The sequence below is a fragment of the Ascaphus truei genome, chromosome 2, assembly GCF_040206685.1.
Source record: "Ascaphus truei isolate aAscTru1 chromosome 2, aAscTru1.hap1, whole genome shotgun sequence".
In the NCBI taxonomy this organism is placed as follows: domain Eukaryota; kingdom Metazoa; phylum Chordata; class Amphibia; order Anura; family Ascaphidae; genus Ascaphus; species Ascaphus truei.
The window spans coordinates 170,276,868-170,296,624 of NC_134484.1; the positions used below are offsets into that span (position 1 = coordinate 170,276,868).

At 39.8% G+C, this 19,757-nt stretch overlaps 1 protein-coding gene across 10 annotated transcripts in view; it reads left to right on the forward strand.

Annotated features, from left to right (window-relative positions):
• The window catches only part of NFATC1 (nuclear factor of activated T cells 1), a 256,254-nt gene that overhangs the window by 109,462 nt on the left and 127,035 nt on the right, over positions 1–19,757 (forward strand). For all 10 annotated transcript variants that reach the window (XM_075585523.1, XM_075585525.1, XM_075585522.1 and 7 more), the window contains 3 exons: positions 5,220–5,422; positions 6,805–6,977; positions 8,120–8,260. In XM_075585523.1, the coding sequence (XP_075441638.1) occupies positions 5,220–5,422; positions 6,805–6,977; positions 8,120–8,260 (517 nt within the window). The remainder of the gene's footprint in view (positions 1–5,219; positions 5,423–6,804; positions 6,978–8,119; positions 8,261–19,757) is intronic.

Sequence of the window (19,757 nt, forward strand, 5' to 3'; positions counted from 1 at the left end):
CAGGCGGACCAATAGGAAGTCACAAGGCTCCCTATTGGCCCACAGGACGCAGGACTTTTAAACCACCATATTGTGAGCCCAGCCAAGTCACCTACCGGCAGCACCTATGGAGGTGCGTACCCCGGGAAGCAGGGGGTCCTTGGAGCTGAAAATAACGCGGTTCAGCTATAGAGAACCCCTGCTTCAAACCTATATTTAAAAAAATAAAAACATACTGTCACTTGGAGGGCTCCTTTAATATGGGGTTCAGAGCTGAGGAAAATCTTACCCCCAGATTCATCACGATACTTCAATATGGGACCATGTAAGATACAATGTAAACTAATGTCAGTGTAATGTTTAATAGGTTAAATTAGATTGATTGATAGAGGTGGGCAAATGTGTCAAAATTCGAGTCCCTAATGTTTTACTGTTTTTCTAGCAACTTTCTATTCGCAGAGCAAGCTTCTAAAAAAAAAGTTTAAAAAAATTGAGAGGAGATAGAGAGTCCTACTGTATTTCTCTATCTTACTAGAGTCTCAAGTGCTATATATATCCCCTCAATCTCACCTTCAAACTCCCCTCAACTCACGTGGAGAGACACCTGTGTGTATATGTGTATATAACAAATTTTGTGTGCTCATTTGCATGTCATTTCCCAGAATCCCTTGCTGCAGTGGGAGCACTGTATGCGAGGTGATGATGGTTGAAAGGCAGGGTTGCAGACCTGTCTAAGACATGTGAATGTGCTCACAAGTGATATTCTTTATTGGCTATATGCTAACGGTGGAGGTTTTTTGTTGCCTTTTTCACCCACCATAACTTAAAAGGTAATGGTATATATATATATATATATATATATATATATATATATATATATATATATATATATATATATATATATATATATATATATATATATATATATATATATATATATATATATATATATATATATATATATATATATATATATATATATATATATAGAAATATTACTGTATGCTCATTCACATATCTTAGACAGGTCTGCAACCCTGCCTTTCACTATTATCACCCAGCGCTTCCACTGCAGCAAGGGATTCTGGGAAATGACATGCAAATTTATATATATATATAGCATTTGGGACTCGGGTCTGGAAGTTGTAGGCGAATCAAACGTCACCACATTCACAAATGAATGGAATGTGCGGTGGCCGCCGGTGGTATTGCATTCACTCAAATAAAGCAAGGCGAATGTTACTTTTTAAAACCAAGCCACACATTTTCGTGGCTGCGAACAAACGTCACTTTTGCAGCTAATTTGAATTATCAGTGAAACAGTTGCTAATCTCTAGTGATTGATACTTTTTAAAAAATCAGGAAAGAAGGAATATTTGTAATTATAGGCTAAAGCAGTAAAATTCAGGGCATTATTGAAAACCCTGCTCTCTGATTGGTTAAAATTCCGGGCATTATCCATAGTAATGCCCTGAATTTCAGCAGCTTGCAAAATGCACTTTTCAATCTGTTTATTTCCAGCCAATCAGCTTTCAGAACAGCTGAAACAGGGCAGGGGATTGGTTTGAATTAAGTAAAAGCTCTGAGACATGGCAGGGGATTGGTCAAAAAGTATCAGCCACGGTTTGACTCCTCCCCCTCCCGAGTTGACTGAGATTTTCTGAGCAGATTCAGTTGAATTAGGGGGGAGAGAGACTGCAAAGAAGTAAGTGTGTTGTGTATAGAGGTGCAGTGTTGTGTGTGTGGGGGGGGGGGGAGGGGGAGTGTAGAGGTGCTGTGTTGTTTGTAGAGCTGGGGGGGAGAGTGCAAAGTTTAGTAAGTGGCTGCATTTTTTATTGTGGCTGCAGTGTTTGTGTGTGTGTTGTGCTGTTGTATGTGTAGCCGCAGTTTGTGTGAGTGTAGAGCTGATATGTGTGTGTGTGTGTGTATATAGAGCTCCAGTGTGTGTGTGTGTGTGTGTGTCAATAGCAGTGTTTATGAGTGTAGCATGTGTGTGTAGCAGCAGAGTTTGTGTGTGTATAGAGCTGCTGTGTGTGTGTAGAGCTGCTGCTGTGTGTGTAGGGGTGCTGCTGTGTGTGTAGGGGTGCTGTGTAGTGAGTGTAGAGGAGGTACTTTGTTGTGTGTCTAGAGCTCCAGTGTGTGTGTGTGTGTGTGTGTGTGTGTGTGTGTGTGTGTGTGTGTGTGTGTGTGTGTGTGTGTGTGTGTGTGTGTGTGTGTGTGTAGGCACTATGTTGTGTGTGGTGTGCTGTTTTGTGTGTGTGTGTGTAGCAGCAGTTTGTGTGTGAGCTGCAGTGTGTGGATATAGATATCTGCAGTGTAAGAGTATATACAGTAAAGGTGGATTCATGTACTTACCATTTTATTTTAATAAAATCATCTATTTAACTATACAAAAGTGTCTATTATTTATGAAATAAGCCTACATTTAGCTTATAATAGTAATAATCCCCTCAGAACAGGGCATTACTGGCCAATAATGCCCTGTTCTTCAGGGATTATTACTTAAATATTGTTGAAACTTTTAGGGGTTCCTGTATGAAGGCAAAATAGGGAGCAATTGTAAAGACAACCAAAGTTGCACTACATGTATCAAAGAAAAAAGTCCTATTGATTTTAACCCTTTGAGTGCATCATGATGTAGTAGCTTTATCCTCAAATCCTGCTCTCTGTACTGGGGAAGGTCGCACCCTTCGCTCTGACGTAATCTGAACGGATGGGGAACGACTCTTCCCCTTCTGTTCTATCATCAGTGACGGAAGCGATCACGTGACCACCTCTGGAAGTGGTCATGTGATCGGAGCGGCGGCACTGTGGCCCCACGGCCCCTCCAGCACTCAAACGGGTTAAAGGAGCAATCCATGCAATTTCCTACATGTGTTTTTTTTACATAAATAAGTTCTGTAGTATTAGATCATACTTACTACTTCTTTTTGTTAAATTCATCTCTTAGAGCTATCTTGAATGAGTTTTAGTATAGCGAGCATCCTTTGATTTCTATAGCAGGTTTTAGCCCACCTCCCCAGCAGTGCAAGGTCTTTGTAACACTTTCATAAAGACATACAATACAATACAATACAATACAATACTTTCCTGATTGTGATCATTTGTTGCCAATATTCCCAGCAGTTTGAGCTGTAAACTGATACATATAAGGATACATTGTAGCTGCTGAGTTACACTGACTCAAGTATTGATTGAAACTGAAAGGCCGCCATTTAGTGAACCCTGGAAAGCAAGATCTTTGCTGATCTTTGCTGATCAATCACGGGAGAGCTAATTGATCGACAGCTTAGGCAATTTGTTTTCAATACAGCTAATCAAAGGCTGCGTATATTAAAACAAAAAAACAATGTACATTATTTTTTTTTGAAGTGCGACTTTGACTGCACCATGGGACTATATGGTTCTACAGTGAACACGTGCATTGGAGGGTTCTTACAATCTGTATATAAGGTTTTATTGTGATCAAACCGTTTGTTGTCACCAAACCTACAAGTAAAATGTTTTCCTTTCTCTTGTTTATAAAGCCTGCATTAGTCAAATGAAAAACACACGTTTCTGATTATCTTGAATTCAGTGGACCCAAAGAAAAGGAAAACATATTCAATTTTCACAGGATTCTCACACATAAAATCATTGCTTTCAATGTCATTGAATCTTTATAAGGGGGGCCAATTACAATAGTAAGTTGCCTTGATACACAGCCCCCTATATATCTCCTTAAAGCAGCCTCCTCCCAACAAAGTGCTGGGATTGTGCTATTTTTACTAATGTAAGGCATTGATTCAGAAAAAAATCTCTCCCTGCCAAAATCAAGGAAATGTGTATTTCCCAAATGGGCCTGGAGGAATGGAGGGGCATGTTGGGTAAACAGAGGTTCTTTTATTAGTAAGACAAGTGTGGTTCTACTGCAGACCAGGTAAGTAAAAAAATAACATTGCTCAGGGATAGGGGCTGCAGTTTTAAATACTACATGTCAGCTAGAAAATTACTAAAGGTCATTTCAGGGCTACACGTTTACTTTGTAGAACATTTTAACATCTCAAGCACAGAGGGGGCCTGCAACATATCAAAACCATTATCGTAAGCGATTGCAAAATTGGGGAAAAACCAGGGAAAGAAACTGTACCATGTTTTTGCCGTAGTTTTGTTGTACTTGGTAACCGCTGATACCATCACATCTGAATTGTGCTTATTTTTTTGCAATCTGCCATTATTTTGGCGATACTGTATGTTGAAGAGTATAACAAGTTTGTTTGGTTCCAAGTTACTCTGATTGATTAGGGCGCAAAGCTAAAATCATGGATTAAATTCACTTTATCGTACTAGGCTGAAGGAGTGGCTCAGTGAGTAAAGGCAATGACTAGTACTATGTACAGGGCTACATACGCTGTCAGCGCCATGCTGAGAAAACTATTATTATTATTATTATTATGTTTGACCTTCAAAATATTTGGAAGCTCTGGACAATAGGCTGTCTCACATTTTAATCTGGTCTGTAACTGTTTCATACGCCCATAATATATATTTTCTTTAACTGTGCATGCAATGTATTGTATATAATGTATACCCTGCTCATTATGTAACTGTATTTGTAACCATGTATTATTTGTCTTAACTCTGTGGCCAAGACATATAAAACGAGAGGTAACTCTCAATGTATTACTTCCTGGTAAAATATTTTATAAATAAATAAATAAATATATACACATTTTCCATAAGCACAGGACTGGTAATCTTAGTTGAACAAAAGTTTGCAGCATTAGGTAAACTCTGAGGTTAACATTGCCAAACAGTATATATTCGATTTGGTTAGAGATCTACTGTACAAAGCATGTTTAATTTTAGATTTGTGTAGGGTAAAGGACAAGTGAAGTTCAGGTGCCCATCAATCCAATGGGGCCTGGAATACACAGCTAACTCCATCCAGCACTGAAGAGGTTGAGAAGGTCTATAGGTTCTATAGTACTTACAGCAGTGGCAAATAAAGATGAAAACTAGCATGACTGCCTCAGGTCATTGAAATAATGAGACGTTTTTCTGACTTACACCTTTTTTATTACACCAGTATTGGCCAGGCAAAATGACAGCCTAACACCCAGCACCTGTCCTAAGTTTTTTTTTCTTTCTTCCTTTTCCCCCTTTCTTAAAATTGGAGTCTCCGTTATAAAGTACCTAATTGATTCCAAGCCGTTTCACGTGTGTGATTCTCCTGCCTGAGCCTTCTGTTCTCTTGCCAGCTACACGGGTATCTAGAAAGCGAGCCGCTCACAGTCCAGCTGTTCATCGGGACGGCAGACGATCGCCTGCTGCGACCCCATGCCTTCTACCAGGTCCATCGCATCACCGGCAAGACCGTTTCCACCACAAGCCATGAAACAATCATCTCCAACACCAAAGTCTTGGAAATCCCGCTCCTGCCTGAGAACAATATGAAAGCTATGTAAGCTCCTGCATCCACCTGCCTGCCAGCCACTTTCCTGTAGCTCTGCCCATAAGGGATTTCAATATGTGCTAATTTTGTTACGTAAATCCCATAAATAATCCAGCTTTTCCCAACCAGCCCTTCAAAACGCCTTTGAAGTGCCTCTCCTCATTTTACCACCTTAATAAACCTTGAAAATATTTCTGACAACTGATTGCTTTTCGTTCTAGTGTTTCAGCCCATGCGGCTGTTGCCTTTTTTTTTTTTTATAAAGCACGTCTCAGTTACAGAGCTGTAAATATCTTCCACTTCAGCCTCAGTGTTCAGTTTATGGCATGACACTTATTGGATCTTGTATTGTGAAGTGCAGTGCTTTTTCAAGTATGCGATTAAGCTGCTCTAGGGATAGGAGTATGAAAAAAGACTTATTGCTGTGGGTTTTCTTCCTGTGTTGCAGTTCATTTAAAAAAAAAAGGAGATCTAGAAATACACTGCAGTCATGTCTAAATGAAGAGTTAAAACCTATTTTAATCATATATCAATGCACAAACCTTTATAGTGTTTGGGTATGACACTACAAGAAGGACCTTTCAATTGATAATATGCAATACAATATTGTTACCTAACACAGCATGCAGTTACCTATCGGTGCTTTCCCACTGGTTTGGAGCTAGGTTGCCTTATGCAAATGTTGTAAGTCCCTTTCCCTGATGCAAATGTTGTAAGTCACTGTGTTGTAAGTCATCAGACTTACTGATGTTCTGGGGAAAAAAACTCTAAAGTTCCAGGATAAGACATGGAGTTTGTCATGGATCCATTTGCACAGTAGAAACTCATTGATTCTCCCAGTAGCTCTCAGTGGAGGAGAAACAATGTTTTGGGATAAACACAAGACGCGTTTATTCCCAACTTTGAATGCTAAACCTCCTACTTACTCAGTAGGTTAGGTAAAAAAAAATTGTAACATTTGCATTACTCTCTATTCCCTACTGCACCTCTCACATTTTTAATTAGTTATTATTAGGAGTGCTGGTGTTTTGCTTATTTTGTTGTGTAGGTAAAATTAGTCACGGAAGAATTACATAATAACAAGGCTTTCTACCTAGATTCAGGCAAAATAGTTCCTCCCACTTCCCTACGTGGGATTCCACCATTGAGCCATTGCTCACCATAAACACTTTTCTTCCATACCCCTAATCATTAGTGTGGCTCGTCTTTCCACCAATATTTTCCTTTCCGTATTCTCAGGGTAGGAAGCAGTGTCAACCCAATTGGAATTATTCATGCCCTCAATTTTAATTAGCTGCATTTCTAGAAACAATAGGCAGCATTATCTTTTGTAGCAGCAATATTAAGATGTCCAAAACAATAAGTATCACCATTTGTTCTCCTTTTGACAGTATTGACTGTGCTGGAATACTAAAGCTTCGGAATTCTGACATTGAGCTGCGAAAAGGGGAAACTGACATTGGAAGAAAGAACACAAGAGTGCGCCTGGTGTTCCGTGTACACATTCCACAAGCCAACGGGAGAACTCTCACTTTGCAAGCGGCATCAAATCCTATTGAGTGTTGTAAGTAATCAGCAAGCCCCTAATTTATTGTTGTTGTTTTGTTTTTCTGAAATCTCTTAAGTCTGCGAACAATTAGATCTCTCTGTTGATTTGGAGAACACAGTGCGGTACTGATTCTTAAAACTGGTTAGTTCTAGATGGATATTTAATGATATACATTACAAAAAAATGCAATATATTTTTATTATGTGAAATATATTATAATAGGGTTAAATCCCTAAATAATGGGTGTAGAAACCTCTCCTTCTTCTACATAAAAAAATAATCACCTCCAGATCCCTGGTCTCGGCCTGTCAGTTTAGTTGTTTCCACTATCCACCCATCTACCTTCTCCATACATTTTACTCAAAAGGATGTTGTTGGGGCCCAAATGGTGCCACCCTTCAGGACGTGTTTTGGCTTGTCCGCTACTGGGTCATACAAGCCAAAGTGTCCATCAATAAATCAATGATATCTCTTCTTGTGTCAATCAGTTGCCCTGCAGACGCACACGCAATAAAACTCATACTTGTATTAAGTGTATCATAGCTTCTCCTTTCATTCCTTGTGTCTTTTTTTAACGCTCCACAACACTGGGAGCAGGAAACATACACTTTGTACGGTGAACTAGCTAAGTGAATAAAGTGAAGATAAGTGAAATGAAAAAGTAACTCAGACATGGAGTGTGTAGAAAACAAGGGTCGGGGTCGCTGCTTTGTTCAGGGGTGTTATTCGTATTTGCACTGCTTATTTTAATTTGTTCACATCGCTAAGACTGGGATTAGAGGGCACTCAGCCAAACAATGCTGCATTTTATCCATATGTCTCTAAATATACAAATGATTCCTTTTGTGTTTATAAACTGAATACAAGCTATGCAAAATACCCTTTATTGCCTGCATGTATGTGACAGGGCCATTTCTGTTCTGTTCCCACTGTCCCATATATCTAATTTCTGCAGCATTAACTGCCAGAAGTCTGGGCACAGTGCTTTCTCAAAGCACATTTTTACTGCCAAGAAATGGTGAATTCATAAAACTGTTACACTTTCAGTGAGTGTGCACGTTGTCTATATAATTATTATCGTTGTATTTATTAGGACATACATGAAACTGTTGAATTATTTCTGTTTAATACTTCATGTATATGCATTATTTCTTCAGCCCAGAGATCAGCTCAGGAACTACCATTGGTGGAAAAACAAAGTGCCGACAGCTTTCCAGTGATTGGGGGGAAAAGAATTATCTTGAGTGGACATAACTTCCATCAAGATTCCAAAGTCATTTTTGTTGAAAAAGCACCAGGTATGTTTTACTGTATATTGTTTTGTATACGTGGAAAAGGCAGGACCAGAGCAATCCGAGTTTCATTATTGAATATCCAAAATGGCCAGAACGTTTGCTGATGATGGCATTAATTATGGTTGTCGCCTGTGTGCATTAAAGACGAAGATGTTTGGATAGCATGTATTGATTAGGGTGGCTTTCTCTTACCCACCATACAATATGTAGAGAAGCATGTGATGGCCCCGTAATAAGGAGGGCAGAGTGTTGGAGAAGCATGAGTAGTGGAGGGAGGGTGGTTTCAAAAAGCCAGCAGGCTAGTGTATTTATAGTAGGCAGGGTTTCCAAGTTTAAACCATTAGCTTTGCTATAGCAAGGAGGACAGAAAGACTGTAGTACACTCCCTGCACGGCCACACTACGAGTACAGGCATCATCAGCCTCCCAATTATAAGGGAAGGTGACTGGCACAAAAAGTTGTTGCAGGAGACTTTATAAACCAGGGGCAGAAAAACTACAGTATGAAATGGGCTTCTTCAAAAAGCAGACGTTTGTGTGCCATGTAAGGTAAACTCATTGTAGAGATTCAAACCTCCAAGGATTCGAAATTAGTGAGGAACAAGATTGGCATTTTCATTAAAAAAAAATACTGCATATGAGACCGCGTAGTATACCCGCCTTTGATGCAATTACTGTAGCTGCTTAAACAAACAAAGTTTGATTGCCAGCCTCTGAGAGGGTCTGGCATAGTATTTCTGTCTCCATTCAAACAGCAGAGAGAGATGTCTCATAACTTTCATGAAAACTTACTCTAACAAATCATTTTTTTTCATTAAAGCAGCAATACTACTTTCCAACATTTGTATTTATTTGTATTCGTTGTATATGTAACGTATTTTACAATGTATAATTCTACATTCTTACCTAAGCTGGCAGTTGTTTGGTGCTCCTGTTATAAATCTGTCAAAATCCTGATTGTGTGACTAACATAATGGCCGCTTCAGTCAGTGTAACTCAGCAGCTACAATGTATCCTTATATTACTACAGTAACATTATCTATTGTTACAGTTTGCAGCTTAAACTACGGGAAACATTTGCAACAAATTATCCCAAATGGGAAAGTGTTGCAAACATCTTGCACTGCTTGGGAGGTGAGCTACACCCTGCTACAGAAATCAAAAGATGTTTTAAATCTCATTAAAAATGGCAGTAAGAGTTGAATAATAAAAAATAAAAAAACAGTCACGATTATCTAATACTTCAGAACTGATTTATTTGAAGAAGAATAAAACCGAAAACATGTTTTGCTGCTTTAAAATGTCGCATTTATGCCCTCGAATCGCCGGACCATATAGCTTTTAAAAAAATACCTGGTTCACAGCAGGCTTTTTTTTTCAACCCAGATTTTATTTTGCTCATTGTATTGCAAATGCCCGATCTTTGTAAAGACATATTGAGAACAACTCTAACGTGTGTTTTTAAAGAAAGGCTCCTCTAGAACAGCCTCCAATTCAGCCCACTAACAGGAGGTGTAACAGACCAGAAAAAGAACGGGAAGAAATAACTTTCCTAGCGGAGCCCTTTAGGACAGGTCTTTTAAAACAATGTCTCTTTTTAATACCCTGGACTTAGCTAGTAATGCCAATTAATGTTAGACAAAATGCTAGCGTGTCCAAGTGTGATGTATCATTCTAAAGCAATGCTTGTGCTAATTGTATTTTATGCGCAGCCACTTACATGCAATTGAAATAAAAAAAATATAATAATAGTAATTTTAGTTAATTAGCCAGCTGCAGTATCTCAGGCAGCAGGTGTTTTCTTGTTACCATCAAGAGTAAAAACAAGGAGAGCAGGTACCAGACACCATGCATACTTCTGCTAGGGTTCAGCTATTCATTGAGGTGATTAGAAATAATCGCGACGATTTAAGAGGTTTGTTCTTTGAAAATTAAAATTAAAAAGAACATAAAGGCTAATAACATTCCTAGTGGGCTGCAGCTAATAGAATTAGAGAAGGTTAGTCATTATTATAAACACATATGTAAAAGCATGCAAAATAATGAATGCCTCCTTAGAAAATAAAACAATCATAGTAGGTAAACTCAAATGGTTCTCTCTTGGTATTTTGCAATTCCATAAAAATCAACATTTTAATGGGTAATTATAATCTGGAGCAGCAACATTAAAAGCCAAGCAGCAGGGGAGCAATTAGCCCAAATAAGTCGGAAAGAAAGGGCAGTGCAAATGGTCACCTCCATCCTCTTTCCTTAACCACTTCTCTCCCAGAGGCTTACAGTGCAGCGAAGGAGTTAAACCCCCTCCCCTCCTCCTCCCTCACATCCTGTAGATTGGAACCTGGAGGATGCTAGTCACAGACACTGCAAACAATCACACACCTCTAGGGTGACACTGGAAGCCCCGCTGTGCCTGCCACATGTATACACACTGCAAAGAGCTTCTGTTTGCATCTATAACATGGACACAGTTCGGTGCCGATTCTGTGTGTACCTGAGCAGAGTCTCAAGTTTCCTCTCTTCTCCGTTAATATATTGTCATACTTATCATAAGTAATAATAATGTTAATAATACCTATTATTATACTGTAATTATTAGTGACACCTCACTGTGTCTCTGTCTGTGGGTTATAACAGAAATCCCCACCCACAAGCCTATACGAGTTTAACTCATATAATGTTAGTTTCTTCCCCCTGAGAATGCCATGCTCTCTGTTCTCATGGGGCTTTTTTTAGTATTAAAAAAAATCATGATTTTCCTAATCTCTAGCATCGGTGGTTACCATGGTAACCTCAGACTGCCCTGGGCTCAGGAGAGAGCTCCATTTTGAGCTCCCAAATCTGCAGATTTATAAAATAAAAACACTGTCAGAAAGGGCCAGAAGATGTCTATTAAAGTAAGTAAAACTATGCAACACGAAAATGATGATCGGCTTTAACCCTTTCAGTGCCCAATAGACGTACGGCATACGTCATGAAGGGTGGCAGCCTTTGGGCCCCATCCACATCCGCTGTATGTCATGGGCTTTTTCTCATCTTTTAGTGGGAATTTGAGGTCAGTGCACCACAAACTAAATGGAAAGTGGGGGGGGGGGGGGGGGAGGGGTGATCTCATGAGGATAGAGGTCACGTGATCGCTAGTGCCAAAGCTGTTGTGGTCTCAGAGGTGACAGGGCCTGATTTAGAAACATGTTTAACAAAGGGTGAAGTTGGTATCTTTGGGTAGCTGTGAGGGCAAGTCGGTAAACTATGGAACAACTCCCAAAACCCTGATATCGAAGAGAACAGGTTTAGGAAGTGCACACTACCTTCTGAGCAGACACTCGCTTTAATACATGTCACTAGTTATAAAGTATTCATATTGTACATATACAATCACTAGTTATAAAGTAGTCATATTGTATATATACCATCACTAGTTATACCGTATTTATATTGTATATATACAATCACTAGCTATAAAGTATTCATATTGTACATATACAGGGCCTCATGCAGAGAGCATAGAATTTTAAAAATGGCGAATTTCATAAAAAGTAGCTTTTTTGGAGAGTTTTATTCTCCATATGCAGAAAAGTGCGAATTCTGCTATGTTTAACATGGATGCGTGTGGCGAGTTTAAATTGGCGAGATGCGCGCTTCAGAAACGTGTAAAAACAAATTCGCGCCTTTTTTTTCCCCTTTACTATAGGCGGCGAGCGCCATCTTGCCATATTTTCGTGGCGCGGCAAAAATGCGAGAATCGCGCCTTTTTTTGGCGCGAACAGCCGCTACTTGCCGTTCGCACCTCTCTGCATTCGGAGAGTTTTAAAAATGGCGCGATGGAGGTTCTCGCCAGCCGCGAGGCGAGTTTTAAACATAGAAATAAAAAAATGGCGCGTTTTTCGCAACTCGCCATTTTATGCCGTTTTCTGAAGGAAATTGAACAAAAAATGGCGAGTTTTGAAATAACGATGCTCTCTGCATGAGGCCCTTAATCACTAGCTATAAAGTATTCATATTGTATATACCATCACTAGTTATACCTTATTTATATTGTATATATACAATCACTAGCTATAAAGTATTCATATTGTACATATACAATCACTAGTTATAAAGTATTCATTTTGTAAATATACAATCACTAGCTACACTGTATTCATATTGTAGATATATACAATCACTAGCTATAAAGTATTCATATTGTATATATACAATCACTAGGTATAAAGTATTCATATTGTATATATACAATCACAAGCTATAAAGTATTCATATTGTATATATACAATCACTAGCTATAAAGTATTCATATTGTATATATACAATCACTAGCTATAAAGTATTCATATTGTATATATACAATCACAAGCTATACCGTATTCATATTGCGTATATATACAATCACTTGCTATAACATATTCATATTGTATATATACAATCACTAGTTATACCGTATTCATATTGTATATATACAATCACTAGCTATAAAGTATTCATATTGTATATATACAATCACTAGCTATAAAGTATTCATATTGTATATATACAATCACTAGCTATAAAGTATTCATATTGTATATATACAATCACTAGCTATAAAGTATTCATATTGTATATATACAATCACTAGCTATAAAGTATTCATATTGTACATATACAATCACTAGCTACACCGTATTCATATTGTATATATACAATCTCTAGCTATAAAGTATTCATATTGTATATATACAATCACTAGCTATAAAGTATTCATATTGTATATATACAATCACTAGCTATAAAGTATTCATATTGTATATATACAATCTCTAGCTATAAAGTATTCATATTGTATATATACAATCACTAGCTATAAAGTATTCATATTGTACATATACAATCACTAGCTACACCGTATTCATATTGTATATATACAATCTCTAGCTATAAAGTATTCATATTGTACATATACAATCACTAGCTATAAAGTATTCATATTGTATATATACAATCACTAGCTATAAAGTATTCATATTGTGTATATATACAATCACTAGCTATAAAATATTCATATTGTGTATATATACAATCACTAGCTATAACGTATTTTTCTTCCCCAGTTGTTCAGTTGGGCTCAAATCATCATACGTATTACTTATCTGTCTGCAAACAAGTATATTAAATAGGATAAGTCTTTGGGTTTCTGGCGCACGTTCACTTTTTACTGTTTTTTAGCTGCAGGTCTGACAATATTTATCCCTGTCTCTTGCAAGACAAACTCTCAGCTGGTGTAACCTCCTGGGGCATGGCATTATCCTGGCCTCCCTGAGTAGGGAGTCTCTGTACTAACAATGACTCATTCCAAGGGAATCCCAAAAGAACAATCCTGTCAGTGCTTGAACTTGGAGGCAAGAGAACTGCCTTTCCTGATTAACCCTGTGCTTACTTTTTGGGACACATTAGAACAGGCCTGCACAACACGCGGGCCACAAGCTGTGCGGCCTGCGGCGGCGACTTTCCCCACCTCCTCCTCCCAAGTCCGCTCTCCCTCCCCTGAGTCCGCTCTCCCTCCCCCCGCGAGCCGAACCCCCTCTCCCTCCCCCCCGTGAGCCGAGCCCCCTCTCCCTCCCCCCGCGAGCCAAGCCCGCTCTCCCCCCCCAGGGGGGTGATGTGAGGTGCTGGGGGATATGTGCAGGGGGGTGATGTGATGTGCAGGGGGGGGGTGATGTGCAGGGGGGGGGATATGTGCAGGGGGGTGAGGTGAGGTGCATTGAGGTGAGGTGCAGGGGGTTGAGGTGCAGGGGGGTGAGGTGCAGGGGGGTGAGGTGCAGGGGAGTGATGTGAGGTGCAGGGGGGTTATGTGCAGGGGGTGATGTGAGGTTTAGGGGGGTGATGTGAGGTGCAGGGGGGTGAGGTGCAGGGGAGGTGATGTGAGGTGCAGGGGGTGAGGTGCAGGGGGTGAGGTGCAGGGGAGGTGATGTGCAGGGGGGTGATGTGCAGGGGGTGATGTGAGGGGCAGGGGGTTGATGTGCAGGGGGGTGATGTGCAGGGGGGTGATGTAAGGTGCAGGGGGGGAGGTGCAAGGGGGTGAGGTGCAGGGGAGGTGATGTGCAGGGGGGTGATGTGCACGGGGTGATGTGCACGGGGGTGATGTGAAGGGGGGGGGTGATGTGAAAGGGGGGGGGTGATGTGAAGGGGGGGTGATGTGCAGGGTAAGTGATGTGCACGGGTGCAGGGGGTAAATAGAGGTGTAGGGGGGTCATTAGAGGTGCATGGGGGGTGATTGCAGGTGCAGGGGGAGTCATTGGAGGTGCAGGGGGAGTCATTGGAGGTGCAGGGGGTCATTGGAGGTTCATGGGGGGTGATTGGAGGTGCAGGGGGAGTCATTGGAGGTGCAGGGGGTGATTGGAGGTGCAAGGGGGGAGAATGATGTGAGATGCAGGGGGGGTGAGAGTGATGTGAGGTGCAGGGGGGGAGAAGGATGTGAGGTGCAGGGGGGCTGGGATGTGTGGTGTGCAGGGGGGTATTGTGTGTTTGATGGGGAGGGGGAGTATTATTTGTGTGGGTGAGGGGGAGAGATGGGGGTATGAGAGATAGATGGGGAGTATCGCAAAGGTTGATAGTGAGGGGTTCTGGGGAAGATATGAGGATGATGATGAGGGGTACTGGGGAGATATATGAGGATGATGATAATGAGAGGTGCTGGAGGAGAGATGATGATGATGATGGTTTTACCCGTTCGGCCCAAATTTTTTTTTCTTGGAGCAGTTCGGCCCTTCTCGCTTTACGAGTTGTGCAGGCCTGCATTAGAATGAACAGTGTTATTACTGAAATCCAACATTGATTGTGTATATATATATATATATATATATATATATATTAATATTAAAAAAAAAAACCCGCCTTAAATATTCAGTGTTGAGAATTGCCATGACACAAGCTAAATTTTTGCATGTTTTTACAATCTTCCGTTTTATTTTAGAAATGGGTAGAATGAATACAATCAAATCTTAACAGTACCTTTATTTGATTATATTAAGTATTGCGATTTTATTTAATGAAGTAAGAGGTGAGTTGTAGCAGCTGTCATTTTATATAACCATTTTATAATTACTTAAAACATTGTGTTCAAATAAAAGTTTTGTTAAAGATGCAGATTTATTGAACAGGATGCAAACAGTTAGCCGCTTTCAACTGGTCAGTCCATTCAGGGGGCAGAGAGGTACTGCCAAGTGAGGCTTCTCTCATAGCCAGACAATGTTACCCATAAGGTAAGACAAAGGTTCAGTGCCCCTCTACTCGGCAGCCACACTGTGCATCCTGCAGTGCTGCTCTATTAGCCAGAGGCTCCAGCATAGTACCTGGGGCTTCAACATCCTGGTTTCCCTCTAGTTGTTCCACATAAACTTAGCACAGACGCTGTTATTTAAAGCCAAACCTAACACCACATATTGGATATTACAGTGTTAGTATTACACATTTCTTAATCTAGCCTGACCCTCTACCTATCTGCCTCTCCTGAGATTTCCTTTCAGGCATCTGGCCTGCTTAACTCAGACCGCCTTTTCCAGATTCATTTTTAAAGCAGGTTGTGTTGGCATTTATACTCGTCAAGTAAATTATTGGAAAGAAAAAAAAACGGTACTGAAAAATAGATCTGGTCCCTCCAGGTGTTCCTTCGGTGGAAGTAGAAGATTGCGGTTTTTGCTTAAACAATAAATGACTTGCAAACGAAAAGAAAGAAAAAAGAAAAAAAAAAACATTATACGTGGAAATAGTTCATGAATCCAAGGAATTTTAGTCAACATTTTATGGCCTAAAACTCTGCCCATATTTTCCAGTGCTGATTATCCAAGTCAAATAAGCTTCAAAGAACTACAGTCCCAGCAGCAGCAGCAGCAACAGCAGCAACATGCGAAAGCCAGTTATGCATAAGAGGTCCGACCTTTCAATTTCAGAGCTCTCTTACTTCATCAGTGGCTTCCATAATTACATTTTCCATGATCGGATTCCTGTTTCTGTATAAAGAAGTCCACCTCTTATGTATTTTCAATCTCTCTCTGTTTGATTTTCACAGTTCTCTCTCATTGATGCAAGCACTGGCTCTTTGCATGGGACATGTCTGAAGTGCATTTTGTATGGAATATTTATGGTTGAGCTGAAAAGACATCACAGAAATGACATTGCAAATGTACTTTTAAATATGCTGCCCCTTGTGGGGAACTGGTAGTGGCCGTCATGTGTGTATGAAAGGTTAGAATAAGATGATTGATGTATATTTTCATGTATAAGTTTGATAAAATATCATTAAAACTTTATGGTGGTCTTACGAGCTTTATCTCTGCTCATCTTTTCTTTATCCTAATTCCATGGTGCAGGGCAGTTCTGTGAATAAATCTGATTATTACATTGTGAAGCAAACAAGATTGATTAGTCCCTCTGCTTCTCAGAGGAAGGGAACGTTTAAAAGTGATTTAAAAACGCTTATACGTTTGTTGAAAAATAATCGTTAACCCAGGTTTAACCTTATAACATTTGACGGTTTTCCTTGGGAGCTTTTTTTTTAACATGATAAAATTTGAACCCTGCTACTATTTGCTCTGGGAGCCGCCAGATCCACATGGTATTTAATTTCCTATGTATGTATATTTTTATTTATATAGTGCCAACAATGTACGCCGATCTCAAGGCTGGGGTTAAAAAAAAAAAGCTTGGCTATACTGTACCTGATGCTTTTTTTTAACCCATAATTGCTCCAGTTTTGCTTTTGATACACAGACCACATAGTGCCCCAATTAAAATAAAATCTAAAATACTTCCCACTTCTTTGTTCATCGCGAGGACAGTGGCTTAATAGTAAAACAAACTGCCTATGAATCTGTCAGCTCTCCCTGTAACCTTGTGCAGGCATCTCTATCTATACATGAAACGTGAAGATGGCTCAAACCCTAATTATAACAGACACAACCCCATACTATAGAATATTATATTTGTGGGTGTGCTAGCTCAAAAACACAAATAAATAGAACACTACACATTGTGCCTCTGTGCGAGCTGCATTACGTATATTACATGCTTCCTATCTCCTTGTGCTTCAGCCACCAAAAGTAGAGTGTAAGTTATTTGAGACAGGGACTTGTTGCATCTAGAAAAGTATATGTGCAGCGTTGTGAAATATAAGAAAAATATATTATATTATCAGCATTGCAACATAATGAGACATAAGTCAAGCAGCATTGGTCATGCGGCGTATGACTACTACAATGGTATGGGCAATGAGTAATTGTGAGCTGAACAGGGAACGTGCGTTAATGTACATTCTGTAATAAGTGAGTGAACTCATTCCTGCTGTCTTGTGAGTTGGGAATGCGTAGAGAGATCGACCCTGCTGTCACTGCAGTTTCATCTCCTCATCTCATTGAGGAGCCAGCAGGTGCTTTTAGCAACAATAATAATAATAATGCTTTATTCTCATCCTGAATACATTCCTTTTTTTCCCCCTGTACCTGAAGCACAGAGAAATAGAATGTCTTTCCCAAGGTCACAAAGAGTAGCAGCAGAAGGAGGCAGAAGAATAGGAAGTAGGCGTTAACCCCTGTGCGGGAAATTACTGAGAAGCATAGGAGCCATGGGAACGAATGGAGAGTGTTATTAAATAAGTCTTAACCATTTTACTGCCAGAGAGGCCTGCAACAACCAGCAGCAGTACTCTAAAGTCTTTTATTATATATTTATAAAGTGTCAACATTATTTTTACAGCTCTTTTTAATATGCAGTCTACAACGCATGTGACAGCACTGTATAGTAGCGGACTTGTCAATTTGAGTTTGACAATAGCTTTACTGTGTCTGGTTTGCAACCTCTAGCAACCTCAGAATGCAGAATCGGTAACCAAGCTCAAACTGACGAGTCCCAAGGGGTGAAGGAGCTCTGTCTTTCAGCAGGTTTTCTGCTTCTACGGTTACTTACTGTAACTCGGGCTTTGCTGCACCAAGCTGTGTAAAAAAGCTGTTGGGTAGACTCTGCCTTCTAAATGCATCTTTTAAATGGATCAAAAGCTAAAAAGTGACACTGTTCTTTATTGCATCTAACAGACCAGAATTATTGTCTGCCGTTTAAAAACTGTCTGATAAATGGCAAGTTTTTTAGAGATGTGTGAAAGACATGTAAATGCACTTTTGCTTACTTATCTTTGCTGTATCTTGTTCGGTTGAGGCATTTTGACACTTTTTTTCACCCACTGTAATTGTATCATGTTTGTGTAAAATTCAACACCTTTTGCTCACGATGGCTTCTTACAAAACTCTTTGTTTTTTTGTGTGCTACATTTAATTCATTTTAGAGGATTGGAAGGTTGCAGGGGGAATGTATCTCTACTATGAAAGCAATATATTAACAATAAGACAAAACCGCTTTATTTATTAAAAACAAATACCAGAAAATATACATTGAGATGTACAATTTCAATTTCAAGCGTGGACACAGAAAGTTTCTTATTTCTTCTAATCATTAAAGCTATCTTTTTTACATTGTGAACTCCCTGCTAAAAAATATTTGTTCCTCAAACCCCTAATTAATAAATCTTATTACTGTACCTACTCATCACACTATTGCTAACAAAACTGTTTGACCGATCCCAGACAGTATAGTTTCCTGAGCTCGTTGGGGAGGGAACACGCTTAATAAGGCCCCAACTGCCCCTCAGTGTGTACAGACAGCATGGGTGGCATAACTGCCAATCACTGCAGGGACTTCCAAAGTCACGCCGTACAATGCCTTGCCACTGTGGATGCAAAGCATTGTGGGGAGTGACTTTGGAAGCTCCTGCTGTACTTGACAGCTGTATCACCCACGCCAAGGTGCAGTATGGAGCCTTACTAAGTGTGCAGTCCTCACACAGGCTCGTTCAGTTACCCACTATCCTGCCTGCGATCCCCATTACATATTTATTTAGCGAACCCCTTGGAGACACCTGAAGGACCCCCAGGGATTTGGGTACGCCCTGATGGGAATCATTGTTGTAGAAGTTAAATGTTTTATGAAGACCAATCTGCAGTGGGACAGTGAGGGCGTAGGTATGAAGGTTATAGGTTCCAAATAGTAATGTAGCATGTGACTGGTTTACCATTCTCTAATTTTGCATCTGCAGTACATTTAGATTTGATAGATTTTACATCACTTGTGAGCTATACAATGTTAACACTGACTCTCTTCTGGCAGATGAAGGGTTACTCCTTTTTAAATATTCTTAAGAATTTACATTTTCATGTGGTAGGCATGGGCAGTCACATAGTTTGGCTAGTAATTGCTTTTATTTCTTGAAATTATTTGGGTAGCAGACCTATAGATCTATGGTCTTACAATGTATAACCGCGTCTCACCATTCTGTTACCCCAATAATGAGGACACCGGTGTGTGTCTGTCAGAACACGTCATTGTGACTAATGAGGGGGACATGACTTTCTTTACAATATTTTCAATCCAATACCTGAGATGCCACATGACACACACTGTCACACCTGCCAATTCCACTTCCT